Source organism: Dysidea avara, chromosome 5 (genome assembly GCF_963678975.1).
Source record: "Dysidea avara chromosome 5, odDysAvar1.4, whole genome shotgun sequence".
In the NCBI taxonomy this organism is placed as follows: Eukaryota; Metazoa; Porifera; class Demospongiae; order Dictyoceratida; family Dysideidae; genus Dysidea; species Dysidea avara.
The window spans coordinates 41,693,290-41,714,933 of NC_089276.1; the positions used below are offsets into that span (position 1 = coordinate 41,693,290).

Consider the following 21,644-nt stretch of genomic DNA (forward strand, 5'->3'; position numbering starts at 1 on the left):
CCTAAAAAATTAACAATTATCAGGTCAGCTCTATGTTTTCTAATAGGTAACCTCAGTGAAAAATGAGCAGTGATGGAAAATAAAACCACAAAATACTGAAATTTGTCAATCCACGAAAATCATGTACCTAAAAAATTTGTGTATCTATGGTATATTAGTTGAATAAAGTTTGATGAGTCAATTCAAGTATATTATATTACTGTGTAGAAACTCTATATAGAGTACGACACACAAATATACAGTATTCACTAAATTTGTAATCTAAAATAAATAATTAACCATTCAAAGGTGGCTGGTTGACACTGTTTTCTGGGAGATTGATCCATGATCTACCATATTTCACCATATTTCACCATATTTCACCATAGTTCACCATATTTCCTTGGTTAAATGCTGTACTTTCAATAGTAGCTACACTTGAGTAGTGCCACAATTGATTTCAAATTTCAAAAATGAAGCCTTAAAGATGGTTTTCGAGTGTTAAGTTTGAAATAATTTTTGTTTGCTAAGGTAATAAATGCTACAACATTTAACCAAGTATAATACAATAATTGTTGACAGCAAGAAACTGACAGTAGAGTAATTTAATGGTGTTCTACAATCCTGGGAGAGACCCCTAGTAGATGTTGACAATAAGGATGGAACAACACTAATATTGGTAGCCACTATGGGTTTATGTACTATTAGGATGATTGACACAAATTCAAACAAGATGGCTGAATAACACATGTGGATGGGATTTAATGTAGTGCTGTACACCAACAAAATTTTTGTCACTGGTTAATTGCCTACCAATATTTTTTTTTGGGCAATAACCAGTTAATTGGTTTGTGTGTATATTGGCAAGTGTTGGGGGTAACACATTACTTATGTAACGCGTTACATAATAATTATTACCTTTGTGGTAACTAAGTAATACAGTGGATCCTCAGTTATCTGAACAGCTTTGTTCTTATAGTTTGCCAAAAGTGTTCAGATAAGTGAAATTGTTCGGATAACTGAAGCCCATTGATTGATATACAGAGCTTCGTTGAACTACTCTAATAGAGCAGTCATTTACTCTAATAAAATGCACACTAATGACAAAATACTCTAATAGAACAGTCCCATTTGGCGTTCGGATAATCGAGGTGTTCGGATAACTGAGGTTCGGATAAGCGAGGATGCACTGTATAACGAAATACGCTATAAAAAAACAGGTAATATAACTCAAGTTACTTTACTTACAAATGTAACACGTTACCTAATCTAATACCTAATCTAATATTACCTAATATTATTACTACAAGTAACAAAGTTACTAATCTCATTATTGATCTACTGAGTAACGCCTAGCCACAACGAAGTAACGAAGCCTACTGAATGAAGCTTATTCACCAGCGTCTTACTACTTATAACCAAGGTTTGTACACTGTCCAACAACACAATCATGTCACGTGATGAGGTGGTAGCAAATAATCAATTAAAGCAGCAAATTTGAAGCAGCAAATAATCACATCTTAATAGTGTCTCACTGCTCAATTTTGTCATTTAATTTGGCCTTTGCAGATGGTTGTGAAGTCTTAGAAGAAGTTTAAAAGGCTATGAATTTCATAACACCAGAATCATGATAATTATTCTTAGAGGTGCTTAGTACACATGAAGGTGCTGGGTGACAGTTTGACAGCTGCTTTGACTTTGGTTTCAGGAAATAAATGATGAATACAGAAAGAATAGTTACATAAACTGATTGTAGCTTGATAAGGTTTAGAGCTGTACCGATATGGGTTTTTGGCATGTACCAATATCCGATATTGATGCAACCAAAAGAAGCCAATAACCGATAGTCGATCCGATATTTGCATTTATATTTTAAGCAAACAAAAGTGTACATTTACCTACCCTACAACAACAACATGTGCATGTATTCATTGCTATACTCTGCCTGTGGTGGTATACAGCTTGGGTTTCTATTGTGCAATCCAGACAATCAGGTACCCACAAACATTTTATGAAGTCTTAAACAGATATTTCTGCATTACTCCGCATTCTAATGGCTTGTAAGAAAGCTGGTACAGCGAGTGTCCTTGGTTATCCTGTGATCCTTCTTTTATTACAAAGGTACTCTATAACTGCTTCATTTGTAAAGACAGCTGTGATAAGCTTTCCAGCAACAAACACTAGAATCGTGTGTATTTATATGGCTTCTCGTAGCGTAGCGCTTGTTGCAGAGTGGACAATAAGCCAGAGCCACATGGATAACGTAGAAAACCAATGCATAATCCGTTTATGTACAAACTATTTTTACTGTATAAATATCGGTAGCGATATCGGTCCTCCTGCTGTTCTGTACCGATACCAATATTGGTAAAAAATACTATATCAGTGGCTGATATTGTAGCCGATCCGATTATCGGTACACCTCTAATAAGGTTTACTATTTTAATCAAAAGAATATAGCAATGGTTCATTTGGAGAGGGGGGGGGGGGGGGGGGGGCAGTTGCTCCAAAACAATGATGATTACAAAATGTACAGTAACAATATCGTCACATATTGACTCACCGGAGATCAGACGACTCATTATTAACCCAACAAAGTTGAGAAATAATTGTTGAGCTAGTTTAATAATTGGATCCTCCCATCTCTGTAGCTGCTCTTCTAACCAATCAGGGATCACATAGTAACCTAGCAACAACATTTAAATAATCTCACATGATATACAGTACACATACAGTAGTAGCCTGGGGTCATCAAATACACAATGAACACAACACACACCATATATAGGGTTCTTTATCACACTGTCACCATGTACGGGGGCTAGCCAGTTGTTACCTAAACTGGCAGATTAGATATGAGGACTCTGTAACCACTTGCATAGCCACAAGATCACATGATCTACTGTACTGGTAATATTTCATGTCCCCAGCTGCTGTTGTGTAGTTAGTACATCAGAGTGGTTGGTACTGTCATGGTCACTCCTTGAGTTGTGAGAAGGCATTATCTCCTAGTTGTCTAGTCAAGTTGTGTTGTGTGGTCAAGAAAACCAGTGTGTGACACAGTGTGTATATTGACAGTTGACAGGAAGAAATAAAACATGATTTCACTTCTACATAGCTCCATGGTCTTTTCTCTGAAGCACAACTATTTTGCAATATAGCTGTCCGACAGGTAAGGTAGGCTACACAGCAAAAATTAGCTCTACTTACTAGAGATGTGGGCAGTCAAAGTTTTGATTCCTTCCTCATTGTTGTTGTTGTTTTAATATTTCTTATAAAGGAGTCCACAGGAGTATAAATTCTTTTCGCACGCTGCAAAATTATTATAGAGCACAAATGAATTAGTTGAAATTCGGTACAGATAAAAAAACACATAAAAGTGAATTCACAACAAATCTGATAATATCCACACGGTGTTATGAACGTTTATTCATATAATGAAAAGATTAAACTACTTTTGTCATGGCTACAGAGTAAATCACTTATGATTGTATAACAATGACCTCTCACATGAGATGGATCACATGAGATGGATATCATGGCTGGTGGACAACTCAAGAGCCATGTGTTCCACTGGCTGCCAAGTTTGTTGTCATGAGATGGTTGTTCAATTCTGCCGTTGTCTGGTTTTGCACTCTATGCCTTATATGGTATTAATGTGTACAGTTTTTATTTTCATCTGTCACTTATTGTGTAGGACTTTGAACCTAACAGCCATCCTCCTTCCCACTTAGGATCTAGCTTGCCTCCCATGAGGATCGATAGCCACTCTATATCACCAACTGGATTGAGTGACATGATCAAAATGGTACTATTGTTGACTGTAGCTCTGTACTTGTGCCAAAGCTATTATTGGTAAGATACTACACCATGTGCTGCTCCAGGTGATTTGTGTACACAGTGACCAAACAAAAGAAGATACACCTGTGGATGAGTGAACTGCAGTACTGCAGGCATACAATACCACTGGGAAATATCCTGTTCTCAGTCATTGTGTTGGAGGATGTATGCCAAAAGGCAGAGACCAATTACCACTAGTCCATCACCAGTGTTTAGGGTAACGCGTTACGTAATAATTATTACTTTTGTGGTAACAAAGTAATATAATGAAATACGCTATAAAAGCTGGTAATATAACTCAAGTTACTTTACTTATAAATGTAACATGTTACCTAAGTAATGAAGTTACTGTAACAAGCGTAATATTAGCTAATATTATATAATAGTTATACGGACACAATGTGGAGTCTATGAAATTTATAAACCCGAAGGCCCGGGCTGTAGCGCACGAGCGAAGCGAGGGCACTACTAAGGGCCTGAGGGTTTATAAATTTCATAGACTCAACATTGTGCCCGTATAACTGCTTTAGAGTCTAAGACTCTATTTCACATTACACTCAGATTACTTACCTCATCCATGGCTGTTTCTGCTGTAGGTTCGGCTGGTTTTCTTGCAATAATACTAGCACCATGGCAACTATGCGTCCTCACGTCACAAAATAATAGCACCGTTAAATCAATGCACATGAACAATGCATAGCGATTGGATATATAAACCCCGATTTTGAGCATATGTTATATTGTGCCTGAAGACGTGGAGTATATTAGAAAACAAGGTGGAGTATATGAGATTTATTACCCACCCGAAACAGCCTATATAGAGTCTAATACTACAAGTAACAAAGTTACTAATCTCATTAGCAATCCACAGAGTAACGCCTAGCCACAATGAAGTAACGAAGCCTACTGAATGAAGCTTATTCACCAGCTTCTTACTTATAACCAAGATTTACACATTGTCCAACAACGCAATCATGTCACGTGATAAAGTAGTAGTTTCACACGTGACAGCTTAAGGCTGTGGATGGAAAGTAATATAATATGTAATATTATTATAGTTACTTTATTTTATGGGTAAAATGTAACTGTAACTAAATAGTTCAGTTGCAAGTAATATGTAATGAGTTACTCTTAAAAGTAATTGCCCCAACACTGTCCATCACCAGAGACTGAGTGGTATGCAGTTTAACGATTCATGCCAAAGGCTTCTAGGATTTGTAACAAGAATTTCTACCCTGATCAGAGTGCAAAATTTTAGGGATCCCATAAAGATGGAATATTTTGTTAACTCTTCTGTTATATGGCTTGTAATCTAATTAGGGATCAGAATACCATATAGCAAAAAACTTTGGCAGTAAAAGTGTGCTGAAACCCCTCTGTTGAAAAAATTGGTGGAAAAAACTTTGGCAATGAAATAATATTCGCCAAAGTTTTTACCGCCAAAGTTTTTACTGTATGGTACATAAGGATAAATGACAAGGTGTCAACTCATCAATTAAGTAGTGTAGTAAGTGTATAGGTAACTAGCGTTGTTGTTGTAGCAGTACTTTTGTAGCTACCGATCTAATGACGTGCTAGCAAAGGCGTGCTTCTCTATCTCCTGCGATGCTGAGAGCGACCGTATTTACTTTTTCAGTGAACTCCAGTAGCAGAGGTTATCACGTATATCAAAGTATTTGGCCAAATCCATCACGAGACGATACAAATCCATCGTGAGATGATGAACTAACTGACATGTGAATGAGAAGCCGGTTGGAAATGCTATCCCAAGGAGTGCTTACAACTGTGGGACACATTCCTAGATGATGACAAGATCTCCTAAGTCAGCTCGATCTTTATCGCGTGGTGGTACGAGCTGACCTTTATCTCAAGTTCTAGTTACTCAACGTGCTCATGTGATCATCTAAAATAATTGGCAAAAAAAAACTTTGGCGAATTGAACGCTATTTGCCAAATTCGCCAAAGTTTTTTACCGCCAAAGTTTTTACTGTATGGTAGCATCAGCCTACTTTGTCATTATAATCCAGTTGTTGTGTTTTGATATCAAGATTTCTAGAATACCCCAGGTAGGGTGATTTCACTGATCTGTAGGGGATTTGTCAGCCAAAGTCGTCCCTTGTGTAGGATATTTGTAACCTACTGACCTGACAGATATGACCTAAAACAGAGGTGTGCGTCAAGAGCTATGGATTTGATTTTGAGTACAATGTTACTTGCATTTATAGCAAACAAAAATTTAAACATATTATGTGGCTAGGTCTGGGAAAACCGGCTCTTATCGCCGCCCATGATAGCAGGTTTGATTTTTCACCAATAATACAAAGCTATATTAATTTCACAACCTAGACTTTAGTGGTCTGCTTTTCCTGGCTGCTTTTTCCAAGCCATGGCAGCATGCGACTGTACATCTCTGTGGCGTCGAATAAAGACCTGTGCATGCTGTAAATGTCCTTTTAGTCTCAAGACCTAAATAACTTGGCCAACGCCTTCCTCTGTAAGATTTTTAGTGCAGCCTCTAGCACTCCTCCGGGCCCCTGCCTCCCATCCCTTTTTGAGCTCACCTGATACAGTCAACATCAAGTTAAAAACTATCTAAAATGATGGGAAACTTAGCTGTCCACTACTTGAGTGGATGCTCTGGAAAGTAAGGAATTGGTGCAGAACATGGTACACATAGCTTGGACCATTGGCAAGCTACAACATACTGAATGCTTAAAACTGGCATATCTTAATAGTAACATTTAAATAGGTGATAAGGCCAGTTTTCCCATGCAGACTAGGTCATACAATTACGCAATGAATGATCCATAAGTGGGTGTGGCTCACATGTCTAATAATGTGTAACATTTTAACTGACTTGTACACACACACTGCTGATGTAGTTAATTTCCTGTATCCTCAAGGGCGTAGGCAGGGGGGGTTCAGATGGTTCGGACAAACCCCCCTTTCAGAAGCAGATTTTTAAAAAATTAAAAATCACACCAAATCTTACAGCCCTGGAGCTCTCCGGTAGCTACTTTCCAACTGGCGCTCCTCTGTACTACTCTTGAGGGTCACATCACATTAATGCTGAACCCTGCAAATCATATCTATTGCATCACGTGATCACTTGCGCACGTGACGAATGTCGCAAGTGAAACGGCGAAGGACAGTTCAGTGATTGGTTGAGACATATTACAAGCTTAAGGCAGCAGCTACTAAACTTGAGTGGTCATGTTATACATGTGTCAGGTTAGCACGAACTGTGAATTGTTGATGTATATTTACCTGATGAATTGTTTGTTTATTTATTACATGTTGTGGTCACGTGATGTCTCGAACATATTGGAGTACAAGCCAAGTCTGAAGTTGTTGACTATCAACAGGAGGACCGGCCGAGAATAATGTATATAGCTGGAAAGAAGTATTGCCAAATAAGGGACTCAAGTGTGAAGGGCTTCCGTGTGCTAGGAAATTGAAGTTGGCTGTCAGTATGCTGTCTGGAAGTGAAGATTAGTCAGTATTACAATAGGTTTATAGTTTCTATAAGCTGCATAAACAGCAGTGTGTAGGTTTTAGCTAGTTAGATGCACAAACATCTTTTAATGTTACTGCCTAAGGGCACATTTTGTGTATGCAAAATTTTCATTCAAACGTGGTCTAGGGGAAGCACCCAGGCCTTCCCCTTAAGACATTCCAGTTACTTTAAATCCAAACCCCCTTCAAAATATTCCTGGCTACGCCCCTGTATCCTGTATTTACTGTGTTGTACATTATTCAGTCGGCATATTAAAGTTATTAGTTGTTTAAGTGTTAGTTATTGACAATGTTATACTAAGTACTACATACAGCACACCCTGCAGCAACCCACAATCCCCACATGGCTCCATGTACATTTGCCTACAGGCAACAAATTTAATATTCCCAAAGGTGGGCGTGGTCACACGTAAATACATCCCAATCAATACAATCGAGCTTGTTAGTATGATCACTAATCTGAATCTAAAGCGAATAAGGCCGGACAAAATGAGACCCAAATGACCGGATTGACCCCAACCCACGCACAACGCCGGTGGGGAGTGACATTGATGCACAACGAGTTATACTCACATTTAATATTTGGTAGATACTTTGACGGGTCCTTAACTGCAGCTGGGTTCACCTTAAACCGTGGAAACAACAGTCCTGACAACATCGTATCCCGCGTAAAGCAATAAATTCTAGAGGCGCGAAACAGTTTCAACTATTAATCATAAATGAAGGTACTAGTGTGGTGTATGAGAGATAAGAGAGAGAAAACCATCAATTATGAAATGATGAAAGTACATAAATTACAGAAAGTATGATAGTCCTCGGTCACATGCGACCACGTGTATGGTCCTAAGGAAGAACCTGCGTGGGCATGGGCCGCATGGCAAGGGTGTGATTATAAAAATAAAATAAATAGAAGCTATATAAAATTATAGTCACATCCAGCCACTCTTTATTATCCCTAGCCAAAAATATCCTCTCAGAGGCTAGAATACTTTGGCCAGTGGGCAGCATCATCTAAACATTTCCTTACAGTACTGAGACGAGTTTGGGGATATTTATGGTAGGGTTGGAAAATTTTGATGAAATTAAGGTAGCCTCCAATGGAGGCTGGTTGGTAATGGCCAAGTCCAAGTATTGAAATTTTGATGGTTTCATCTGTCAAATTCTGCCAATAATTGTAAATATTCGACTTTCAATCACTTTCTATTCCGTGCTGATTCTAAATGATGGACAGAGTCTAGTGGACAGGTCAATTCCAACATAGCAACAGAACAGACTTGCAAATTGTACACAACAATTACTACAATCAACACATAATATTAACTCGTTGTATTTGCTTTGTGTGTGTGCATGTTTTGTACTCTTCTACACTGAAAATCAGTAGCTAGCTAGCTGTGTATTTGGTTACTGTCCATGTTTAAAAATTATGATGACAACGTAATCCAGACTGCCTTTAATATGCGTATTTTAGTTTCATAATTAGATACTTTTTTCTCCTTGCCATTCCCACATCTGACCCACAAGTCGGGGGTTAGATATGTGGACGCATGTTGCCTGATTATTGATACCATCATTGAAACAATGAGAGAATGTACATATACATACAATAAAAACGTGAATGTGTCTGTAACACTGGACTATTATTAATAATAGTTACATGTCCTCAGCACATGCGACCACAAAGAAGTGCTAAGTAAACACCGGTGTGGGGCATAGCAAGGTGTGGGGCATAGCAAGGTGTGGGGCATAGCAAGGTGTGAAGCAGACACCTCAACTCTCACGCGGTACCCGTGAGACACACATATCAGATTGGTGTCTCACGTATGGTTTTCCATCTCACACATTGCAATTCCTGGAATATTAAGCTCTCATGTAAGTTAGCTAAAACCTCCTGGCAAAGCACTAAACAGTGCTCTAAAAATGGAGAGGTATAAATCGCCAAAGAAAGTTGCAAATCTTGCAAATTTTCAGTGCAGGGATTTTTCTACTAAGATGATACGTCACACATAAATAAGCAAATCTCACTCATTATAACCTCCTCACTCCAAGTGTATTCTAGGTTGAGGTCTCTGGTGTAAAGCTAGGATGTACTTAATTTGTCATAATTGTGATTCGTGATGGTATTGATACAAGACACCATATGCATGGACTATTTGAATGTACATCATTCACATGTCAGTACCCTGTTTCAACTGAACTAGCTGGCTAGGAAAACTAGCTTAGCTAACTCTCCATGGTGAAAATGATTTATCTCATGATGAGTAGTTGGTTTGTTGGAAGACAGATAAATCACTTTAATTTATTATTATCCGGTTACTAACCGGATAGTGAATTATTATCTGGATATGCAGATAACACAAATATCCGGATAACATGAATATCCGGATAACATGAATATCCAGATAACACAAATATTCAGATAACACAAATATTCGGATAACACCGACATCTGTTTCAGCCCTATAGCTATTAGGCACTAGATTTATAAAGTGCACAATCACAAATCCACAATTAGCTCATAAGTTAAAGGTGTAGAGGCATTCAGATAAAAACGTTGTAGAGCAGCTAAGTGAACTTGAAATTTTGATGTAATCATTTGTACTATCCAACCCATAAACTTAAACTCTGTTTTTATTGTGCTTTTTTTTTTTAGTTTTTGTGTTGTTCTGCTTACTTAATTGTCCTTGTAACTGTACATGTGTTATACATGTGTTTTTGTTACTCCAATTAGGAAGAACAGCTTTGCCGATTGTCAAGAATTTAAATAGCCTTATTTTACATGACCGATCTTAGATATTTCCCATGCTGGTAAATACTGTGGTAACAAGTTGATGACGTTCCACCTCTAAAATTAATGTTACTGCAGTTAATACTATCCCTGAACTCTTTATAGTAACACACAGCTAACTTTATTTTGTACATGCAAGTTAATAAAAATATATATGTAGTTATTTTATAATTCATCAGTTACAATGCTATGGAAGAATAACTTGAACAAACCACTAGTACTTTAAATCACTGATCATGTAAAGTATCATTCTTCTCAACAATTTTGTTGCTAGTGTGTCTACTGTGTTTTCATACATTAATTCTCTAGACAAAGCCCCATGCATATGGCTGCTCTTAATTTTCATTCGCACATAAAAGGAACATTCCCGCTTTCAATTTGCAAAGGATACCATTCCTAGCTGGTAGCTTGCAAGGCCTGTTATGTTGTTGTTCTTTTTCACCTGTTATCACACACAGGCAAGCCCGGCCCCCATTGAACAGGTTCACAATATTTCAGTGACCCTTCAAGTAAAAGTTAACCAAAAACAGAAAACTAACCTTCAACACCAGTAAAAGCAATGGAGTAATGGGTGGTTGGGGTGCTGTGATAATACTACCCATAGCAAGCAGAGTAAAACAATTTGGATCACATGATTAAAAGTGATGGAGTAATGGGTGGTTGGGGTGCTGTGATAATACTACCCATAGCAGGCAGAGTAAAACAATTTGGATCACATGATTAAAAGTGATGGAGTAATGGGTGGTTGGGGTGCTGTGATAATACTACCCATAGCAGGCAGAGTAAAACAATTTGGATCACATGATTAAAAGAACACATGAGCTGTATTTTTAGTATACCTGCTGCAGTGGTGGGTATAGAATCTACTAATGATACAAGCAGATAATTTTCCTGCCCTGCATTCCGTGGATGTTCATGGGTCAATAATAATGCTAGTCAACATTAGCATCCATTACCCCCCATACTAGTGAATCCTATAGGCTTGGCACTACAGTGAGGAGCTAGCTAAAGACTGTATATTCCTGTAACAGTCAATTGCACAAACTAGACATACATAGTATATAACAGACAGTCATGTAACACATTTGGTCCTATTGTGCAATGTACAAAACAAGAACAACTACAAAATCAACCAGTCTACCAATGGGGAGTTACAGTTCACAATGGAGAAAACCAGGTAATGGACAGTCTATGTATAGTTTGTATGCTCCATCTATAATCCAGAGACTGTGAATCCACCAGACTTGACATCACTAGTACTGCAATTATTGCAGCTTAATAATTCTGAAACTGTGACCAGAACAATTACAGGTACACTGGCTTTCTCCAGAGCTGTGCCTCTAATAAACCAAGACTTTGATTGTGGGATTAGTGGCACAGTGACCCTCTCTTCCAATGGAATATGTGGAACGACCTTCCTGGCTCAAGCAGATTTCACAAGTTTAAAACTGCAGATGGATTGGATGAGCCTTTGTGAAAATAGCATAGAGGAAAGGTGAAATCAAAGACTTAATAATTATGGGGTATTGTAGTTCCTACTCATGATCACCCAGGCCAGGTAATTCGACTTAGAGGGCTCTACATAATATACCAGCATGACTGAGCCCTCCAGGCACCTCTTCTGTATAAAGGTAATCCCAACTGACATGTTTACCATCAATGACCTTCAGTGAGTGAAACTGGTGATCAAAGGAGATCTGACAAGCAATCTATTGAGATACCATCAGTATAATGTTTCAAATTTTCTGAGGTAGAGAGGTCTCCATTGTTCTTACCTTTGCAGTCACAATGGTGCATGCCCACTACGATAATAGACCACTTATTAATCAAAGATTGGTGATGTCCAAAGGACATGATTATTTTATAAACCACAATTTAGTTTCCAAACAAAGTTGCATGAGTATAAAAAATTTGAGTAACACTCAAACTTGGTCACAATGGTTAGAACTACATGTAGTATATCGTACATGTCATTTGCAGTTCTGTTAGCCAAAGCGGAATGGACGAATATCCTAATCTGTCAATATCCAACTGAGTGCACATGCCCATATAAGTCATGTCAATTATTGTATCTCTAGGCCAATGGCATCTATCAAGAACTCCAGTAATGATGAAATCATGTTATTGATGTAACAGTCAATTATCCAATTGCCCATTCACACTGATGGACATGTTTGTATTCTGCTTATTAAGCTTAAGTTTTCTCAGTCTATAGGGACAATTCCTGAGGTGATTCTGACCCCAGTGGCGTAGCTACCATTGAGGCAACCAAGGCAGCTGCCTCAGTAAAAAATGCTCAACAACAGCCTGAGCAGGCCTGAGTTTTGGCACCCCAGATTTTCTACTCACACGTTACTAGACAGCATTACTGTACGAAACAAAATAGAATCTATGACTGTAGTACTAAGTAGGGCTGGAGCCTATGGTGACATGGTGCCTTGCATGGTGCTGGACTACTTTTCAGCTACGTACTTGAATTTGTTAAAGATCGAGATACTCTAATAGAGCAGTCATCGTTATTATAATCTAATAGAGTATTCAATACAGATTATAGCCACTGTTCTCATTACACTGCTTGATCATTTACATTTATGTTAATTGTCTTTACATTACTTTTCAAAAGTTCCAGTGAGTCAACTATATGGCATTGCATTGAGCTAATTGATCCTGCATATCATGCATTAGCAGTTACAAACAAAAAAGTAGCCTCCACATGCCATTTCAAAGCATATATTTTCAAAATTTCCTTGAGAGAGCATGCATGCTCCCAGACTCCCTAGCTTGACATGCTTAGCATATGCAGTTGAGCATCACATGAAAGAGATAATAATCTCTGACTTAAGGCCCCTATTAGTCTCGCGTGCCAGACGGTTTGTGTGGGGGCGGCAAATAAACCGTCTGGTCACTGTTGCACACTTTCCGTGAACTCACTGGAATGCATCACGGCATTGTTTTGCGCCAAGGATGATGCAATAATCGTTCCAATCACCTCTTTGAGCAGACTAAGACAATAATTGTACTGGTAATGTCCTGGTGACGTATTCGAAACATTGCTGAACGTCTTCCTCGACAATTCTGTCGTTTCACAAATCCGTAGCAAACCACGATCGTTCTTATACGAACGCTTTTAAGAGCCCTGTACTAGGGAAACAAAGATCCTAAGCCCATGGCGTTGTTAAACTTTCGAAAAAGTGATCTGTAGCCGAGATTCAGTTCTTTATTACAATAAGAATTTGAATTATTAGTGATTGTTTCGTCACAGAGTGCGCGAAGCGATCTGATTGGCTCTGCCAACATTCCGGCAGTGGTCCCAGAATGTGTGCAACAGTGACCAGACGGTTTATTCGCCGCCCCCACACAAACCGTCTGGCACGCGAGACTAGGCCCCTATTTGGTGATTATTAGTTTCTCATCCACCGCCCGCATCCTTCTTAAGCTACCGCATGGTAAGCCATTATTTACTCTGTGCATGTTCAGAAGAACACGTGATACCAAATTGTTATAATTTTTTGTTGATGAATGCTACAATGCGCTATATATCGCCAGGAGAACTATTGTTTCCTTAGCAAATTGCTGCAGTGCCAGCTGCAATCGTGTTCTATCGACTTCATCAAAGCAGGCTTTCAGTTGACTGTCGAAAACAGTTGGCGATCACGAAAAGTAGACTCAGCTGGTGAAGGAAATGCTTGTAATATGAAAGAAAGACAATTTGGACAAGGTCTGTACATCAGTGTGTTAATATTATAAAATAATGGTATAATGGTAATACCCTCCCGCCCGCATCATAACAACTAGAAAGCCTGGATGAGAAACTAATAATCACCAAATAGGGGCCTAAACAAACATCACATCAGATTAATCAAAAGCAGTGTGCATGACTATGACCTCTGTTGCAGTCCATGGATGGCCTGACCGCTCAAAATATCTCCGGAGTAAGTTGTGTTGCATGCAATTAAACTATGTAGTCTAATAATTGGAGCATGGTATACTGTAGCATTAACTATGCTGGAGCATTACTTATGACATGTAGAAAAACGTTCAGAGTCTTCTGAAACAGTTTCTTCCATCCAACCAGATAGGCAACCTGCAAATGCTGTACCACTCATACTTGAAAGTATTTGTGAATCAGTCAGTTGAGTCAGAAGCAGACCCTCTCAATTTAGTCAATGTATAAACTTTGCCTCGGTAAAAAAATTTTCTTGGCTACGCCACTGGACCCACTTCATAAATACCATCTGATGGGACAGTTCACATCACCACTATAAGAAGCAGTTTGGCATAGCAACTGTCTGACAATTATTAAACTCCAACCCCTTAACTGGCAGTGTTGATAATGAGAAGATGATCAACAGTGTAGTACCTTCCTCCCACTCATGAGACTGGCAGGATACTGTCACAACATTATGTAGAATACTATAATAGCATGATATCAATAATATTATGTGAAATTAATTACCCAGTGATGTTCTAAGGAAGCGATAGTCAACACACACGGTAGTGTGTCGTGCGGCCCAAGAAGCCAGCGTGCCACACCATGAGTATATTAACAAAAGAAAACGTGGTTTTCATACTTTGTAGCTCCGTGATCCCTTATGATTATGATTAAAGTACCAGTAAAGGCACAGCCTGTATACCGGATCTGTACACAATAGTACAATTAACCATTATACAAAAGTAAATCTCGAATCAAACAAGTAATTATCTAATAACTGAGGATTTAAAATTATTTACAGAATTTACGTTGACTACAACTGCAGGCAAAGCGTTCCAATCATTAATTAACCTATTAAAAAATATTTTGATCGACAGTTTAATCTTGAGTGACATTTGAAAAGCTTAAACTGATGTCCCCTTGTAATGGTGATATCGGAGTAGGTATATAGAGTGGAAAAATCTGAATTAAAATAGTTATTGATAACCTTGTAAAGTAGTATCATATCACCTCTATGACGCCTGTGAGCCAAGGATGGTAGCTGTAGCGCTGCTAGTCTCTCTTCGTACGGTTTATCTCTTAATGATGGCAATTAAACATGTAACCCTACGTTGGACTTTCTCCACTTTCCTTTGATCAAGTACAAAGAAAGGCCCCCATACTGCGTTACCATATTCAAGTGTTGGATGTACGAAAACTGTAAATAATTTAGTCAACATATCAAAATCTAAATAATCAAAAGATTTCCTAGTAATCGATTAGCTTTTGCAGCAACCTCTGTGATATGCAGGTGGAACTTAAGTTGGTGGTCCAAAATAATGCCTAAGTCTTTGTAAGAATCAATATTGTCAATAACTGTTCCATCCAAATAATATGGCCCATAGCGATGCATCAATCCAAGGTGCATATGCTTGCACTTCAAGATATTGAACTTAAGTTGCCAATGAATTGACCATTCATAAAGTAAGTCCAAATCATGTTGTAGTACTGAATAATCCTCACTAGTTCGTACGACACAGAAAATCTTAGTGTCGTCAGCAAACATATACACGGGACTTGATACAACTGAAGGTAAGTCATTGACAAACATCGTGAATAAGATGGGACCCAACACTGAACCCTGTGGGACTCCACTTGTAACAGGAATGGAATTAGATTTCTTTCCATTAAACACTGCTTCTTGTGTTCTGTCCTTAAGAAAATCTTTTATCCACTGTAGCATCTTACCATGTATCCCAAAAGAAGACAATTTTGAATCAAGCGTTGGTGGGGAACTGTGTCAAGGCTTTTTGAAAATCTAGATATATCACACCAACAGAGTAACCTTCATCTAAGTATTTAGTGAAATAATCAAGTACGTGAAGTAATTGAGTAGTACATGATCTGCCAGGTACAAATCCAAATTGGTAAGCTGAGAGCAAATTGTTCGATATTAAATGACTTATTAGATAATCTTTAACTATAGACTCCATCAACTTACCAAAAATGGATGTAAGACTGACTGGACGGTAGTTACTAACATTGTTTCTAGCATCTTTCTTGTGAATGGGTGTCACTTGGGCATTTTTCCAGTCATGCGGTAAGGTTCCACTATTAAATGATTTGCTGAAGATAATGGACAATGGGATAGCAATAAATTCACCCACAGATTTTATTATAGAAATTGGCCAGCCATCTGGTCCTGGAGACTTATTGTTATGCATGTTCATAATTTTATCTAAAACAATATCCGGGGTGAAATCTATATACCAACTCAGATATGGGAGGGGAACCATTAGGGTCTATTGCAGGGGTAGAAGTGATATCTTCATTAGTAAAAACAGTGGAAAAATAATTATTAAACAAGGTAGCCATTTCAAAATCAGATCATGTCACAGTGTCATCAGAACGGATCAATTCAGTAATGCTGGGGCGTGTCTTAACTTTGGAGTTTACGTACTGCCAAAAAGCTTTAGGCTTGGATTTAACATTCTGAACTAATTGCTTTTCATAGTCCTTTTTAAGGTTGCGAGTTAGGCTTCTAAGTTGATTATTTACAGTTTTGAAGTTTAATAGATCAGTTGGAGAACGAGTTGAACGACACTTTTTCCACAATTTGTTTTTCTGTTTCTTTAGAGAGAATACTTCAAAATTGGAATACAAACTTTTCCTTTCTCTTTGTTTATAAATAGGAACGTATTTATCAATAATATCTTGAAAGATGGACTTAAACAATAACCAAGACTCATTAGTGTCGAGAGTTTCCATAATAGATACCCAGTCCACATTACTAAGAGCTTGTTTCATTAGATCGATGTTAGCTGCTCTACTGTTATATTTAAGGTTATCATACTACTTTGGTTCTGAGTAGCAAATCAAATCAAATTCTATACACATGTGATCACTATTTCCCAGGGGCGGTAGGTACACTAAATTATTGATCATATCCTGTTTGTTTGTAAAAACAAGGTCCAACAAACTGGGAGTTTCCTCTTCTCTGTACCCAGTGTTGGGAGTAATGTGTTACATAAGTAACATCAAGAGTTAATAATAGAAGAGAGAGAAGAAGAAGTTAATACTCTTCTATTATTAACTCTTGGTAACGTGTTACGTAATATTATTACTTTTGTGGTATCTCAGTAATATAACGAAATACGCTATAAAAATGGGTAATATAACTCAAGTTACTTTACTTACAAACGTAACGCGTTACCTAAGTAATATAGTTACTGTAACGAGTCTAATATTACGTAATATTATTACTACAACTAACGAAGTTACTAATCTCGTTAGTTATCCTCTGAGTAACGCCTAGCCACAAAGAAGTAACGAAGCCTACTGAATGAAGCTTATTCACCAGCTTCTTGCTTTTAACCAAGATTTGGACATTGTCAAACAACACAATCATGTCACGTGATAAGGTGGTAGTTTCACACGTGACAGCTTAAGGCTGTGGACACAAAGTAATATAATATGTAATATTATTATAGTTACTTTATTTTATGGGTAATATGTAACTGTAACTAAATAGTTCAGTTGCAAGTAATATGTAATATGTAACTAGTTACTTTTACAAAGTAACTTGCCCAACACTGTCTGTACCTCGTGGGTTCATTAATATGCTGAAATAAAAATAAGTCATTAATCGTATCTAAAAATGGTTCAATGTGACAATTACTACCAGTACCAGAGAAGTTTGACCAAGATATTGCCTTGTAATTAAAGTCACCGCATATTAACAAGTGTGTATAATTATGAAGGCTGGTAAGTAAATCACAACAGGATGTTGTGCTGGTGTCAATATTGCCTGAGGGACTGATAAATGCACCCAACTAATAATGAGTCAGATCCTTGCAGCTTGATACTAGCCCAAACATGATCCTTGAAATGAGGTGAATTGAAAAATACTTGTGAAGCTTGTAGTTTGTGGTGAACATATATACCTACTCCTCGTATATCAGATGAGATGGGGTCATAATTATTGGGGTCAAAATTTAAATAACAATCCGATTAAAATCAAGTTTGCCACAGAAGTGCCGGCTAGGTAGGGGAGTCCACAATCCAGATTTGAAGAAATCGCTCCAGCCATTTCCGAGATACGAGCGGCCAAAGTTTGGGGGGTTTTTTCTTCATTTTTTTTCTTCTACTTCTTTTCGCACACTTCGCAAAATCCGCCATAAAACACGAATGCGTGCTCCAATCGGGTTGAAATTTGACACACTTAAAGGGCTCATTAAGGCGAATCCAGTACCAAGTTTGGTAGGAATCTGATGAACATTCACGGAGTTATGACTGATTATTTGCGTATAATAAGGTCGAAGGTCTGTCATGCCTACAGGGTAAACCCCTTGGAGAAATGAGTCAAAAATTGCTATGTAGATGGAGTAACTATCGTAGGAGTGCTTTTTGTGGTTTGAAAGGAATTCAGTTAAAGGCTATCGAGATATGACACAAAACCCAACCTGTGTCACAATTAATACGCGATCGATTTTATGAATAATAAAACAATTAGTCGGTTTTCACGCCTATCAGGCAAACCGCTTAGAGCAATGAGCTGAAAATTGGTGTGTAGCTGTCATAGAAAGTCCTTGCAGTAGTACAGAAGAATCGGATTACAAACCACTAAGTTATGATTCCAAAGCCAACTATGTGTAACAAATGCGAGATAGAGATACTCTAATAGAACAGTCACCCTAATAGAGCATTCAGCTACGTTTATAACTTACTCCATTATAGAATTATATTACATTGCAAGTTATTCTGTAGGGAGTTCAGCTACAAACAGTTAATCTTATAGACAATTCAGCTACAAGCAAGTCACCCCGTAGAGAGTTCAGCTACAAATATGTCGCTATAGAGATTCAGAACATTATAAGTCACACTGAAGTGAATTAATTAAGCTATAAACAAGTCACCCTGTAGAGAGTTCAGCTACAACAAATCACTCTGTAGAGAATTCAGCTACAAACAAGTCACTGTGTAGAGAGTTCAGCTACAAAAAAAGCTACCCAGTAGAGAGTAGCTACAAACAAGTCACTTTATACAATGTTCAGCTACCAGTAAGTCACTCTGTAGAGAGTTCAGCTACAAATGAGTCACTCTGTATTACAAACAAGTCACCGTGTAGCTGGAGAGTTCAGCAACCAATCAAAAACCACCCTGTAAAGAGTTCAGCTATACAAACATGTCATAACTCTATAGAGAAAGTTATAACTCTATAGAGAGATCAGCTAGAAACAAGTCATCCAGTAGAGGGATCAGCTAGAAGACATCACCTTATAGAGAGTTCAGTTACAAAGAAACCACCATATAAAGAGTTCAGCTGCAAACAAATCACCCTGTAGAGAGATCAGCTAGAAGAAGTTACCTTGTAGAGAGTTCAGCTACAAAGAAACCATCATATAAAGAGTTCAGCTGCAAACAAATCACCCTGTAGAGAACTCAGCTACAAACAATTCACCCTGTAGAGAGATCAGCTCACCTTGTAGAGAGTTCAGCTACAAAGAAACTACCATGTAGAGAGTTCAGCTGCAAAGATTAATCATCTGTAGAGAGTTCAGCCAGAAACAAGTTCTGAGATTCAATATCTGGAGACAATTTCACATCTATAAAAATAATAGGATAACTGCTACAAATTCACTGAATACTCTATTAGAATATCACCACTGACTGTTCTATTAGAGTATCTTGAGTGAAAAGCGATCCCGGAAAACCAGAGCAACCAGGCTGCTTTCTATGGACTTGGAACATGGCTCAATAGTTACTATTAAAAGTTGGGTAGGAATTTGCCTACCCTGCCTACCCGGTTCCGCCGCCCCTGAGAAACAAGTCACCCTGTAGAGAGATCAGCTACAAAGAAACAATCCTGTAGAGAGTTCAATTACAAACATATAACCCTATAGAGAGTTCAGCTAGAAACAAGTCACCGTGTAGAGAGATCAGCTAGAAACAAATCATCCTGTAGAGAGTTCAACTAGAAACAATGAGAGTTTCAGCTACAGTTCAGTGATGTAAGAAGTCACCTTATTAACTACAGTATGTGATGATCATTCAGTGTTAAATATACAAATATTTAATCAGACAAAGCTATACACACAATTACTTCCTTTGCTCCACAATTCCTGCAGTAAATAAAAACAACAAGTTAAAAGGAAGCTCCAAAGCCAGTTTATGGCCAGCTTCGTGGCTTGCAATGCAAAAAGAAGTGATATCTAAACCAAAACTAGGAGGAGGCAACACAAATTCACCTGAATTGTTGTAATTAAACTTTTTTGCCATTAACCTACCATCACAGCCATTTCTTGGCCACCACCTTGGATTTCACATCTTTTTTCACCTTGCAATTGGCCTTCTTGGGGGCCGCACTCTTTTTTACAGCTTGGCTGTTTTGGTTTAGATATTTGTAACATAGTCCCTTGTCACAAATCTTGCAGCTCTAGATCTTTGCTGCACAGCTTTAATGTTCGTCTTTGTATATGAGGACCACACAGTACTATTAGGATACTATCACTGGCCTTACCATCAATCTATGACAGGCTTCTTTGCTGGTACAAAACCTATTGTTGTTTTAAAAATTAGACTTATACCTCTTGATAAATAAATAATTATGCTCATTGAAAGTTAAATTCGATATTTAGCTAGTGTGGGTACAAATATACAGTGTTGGCCAATTCAGGTAATGTATCAAGGTTGTGTTGTAGGGTGTCATGGTCTATAGTAGAGTGTAAAGTATAACATTATCAGCATAAAGTTTAACAAATTAATTTTTAATGATTTAATATAACTGATCAAGGCTAAGACCATCCATTGTGGAACTCCAGATATCACTTCACTACTGTACCCATTATGATTACTTGTTGGGTTCTGTCATAAGAAAAATTAATCATGAGAGGTAATTACACCACAGATCCTGATAATATGTAATGGTTGTAACGCTGTGGGGGTGCATTGCCTGATATGTACGCACTCTCCCTCGGGCATCGTGAGCACATATCAGGTAATGCATGACTTACAGTGTTGCAACTAATATGTTACACTTCAAAGTAGCTTTTAAGCTTTTGAAGGTGCTTCTAAAGTAGTTTTAAGCTGCTAAATTCACTTTTTATGTTAAATGCCTTTGATGTGGTTGAGGGTTCCTTTAATGTGGTCTGGTATTTGCTTAGGATCCTTTGTAGCAAGAGTTCATAATATATATACTAAGGAGAGTATCCTACTCTCATATACCCCTGTAGAAAGGCGTATCGTGAAGTTATGACGTAACACTTCTGAGTTCGCCCGTTTTTCTTTGTATAATTAATGATGTCATTAGTTGAACATGGTATCGATTGAACGCGTGCCTACCAACGTCGCTAGCAACCAAATTAACTCCAGCTCTAAGCGTTTCTCACCCAACTACAATCGTTCCTTCATGGGTTAAGACCACTTCGTAGGCGTTTCTTACTAGGCCATTCGCGAATACGGCTATCCTGAGCGTCGCAAGTGTGAAACGGTGCTAACGATTCTTGCACTTTTACGGCTTCCTGTACGTCACAAACCACAACATCTTGTCGTTACGTCATAACTTCACGATACGCCTTTCTACAGGGGTATATGAGAGTAGGATATTCTCCTTAG

At 38.0% G+C, this 21,644-nt stretch overlaps 1 protein-coding gene across 2 annotated transcripts in view; it reads right to left on the reverse strand.

Moving 5' to 3' along the window:
• The window catches only part of LOC136255795 (uncharacterized), a 34,048-nt gene extending 26,027 nt beyond the window's left edge, over positions 1 to 8,021 (reverse strand). Inside the window, exons 1-2 of one of the 2 annotated variants that reach the window (XM_066048689.1) lie at positions 7,909 to 8,021; positions 2,543 to 2,665 (exon numbers count right to left, since the gene is read on the reverse strand). In XM_066048689.1, coding sequence (XP_065904761.1) covers positions 2,543 to 2,665; positions 7,909 to 7,993 — 208 coding nt within the window. In that variant the 5' untranslated portion in view covers positions 7,994 to 8,021. The remainder of the gene's footprint in view (positions 1 to 2,542; positions 2,666 to 7,908) is intronic. The other variant, XM_066048690.1, reaches the window with a different exon arrangement.
• Between the last annotated feature and the right edge of the window lie 13,623 nt (positions 8,022 to 21,644).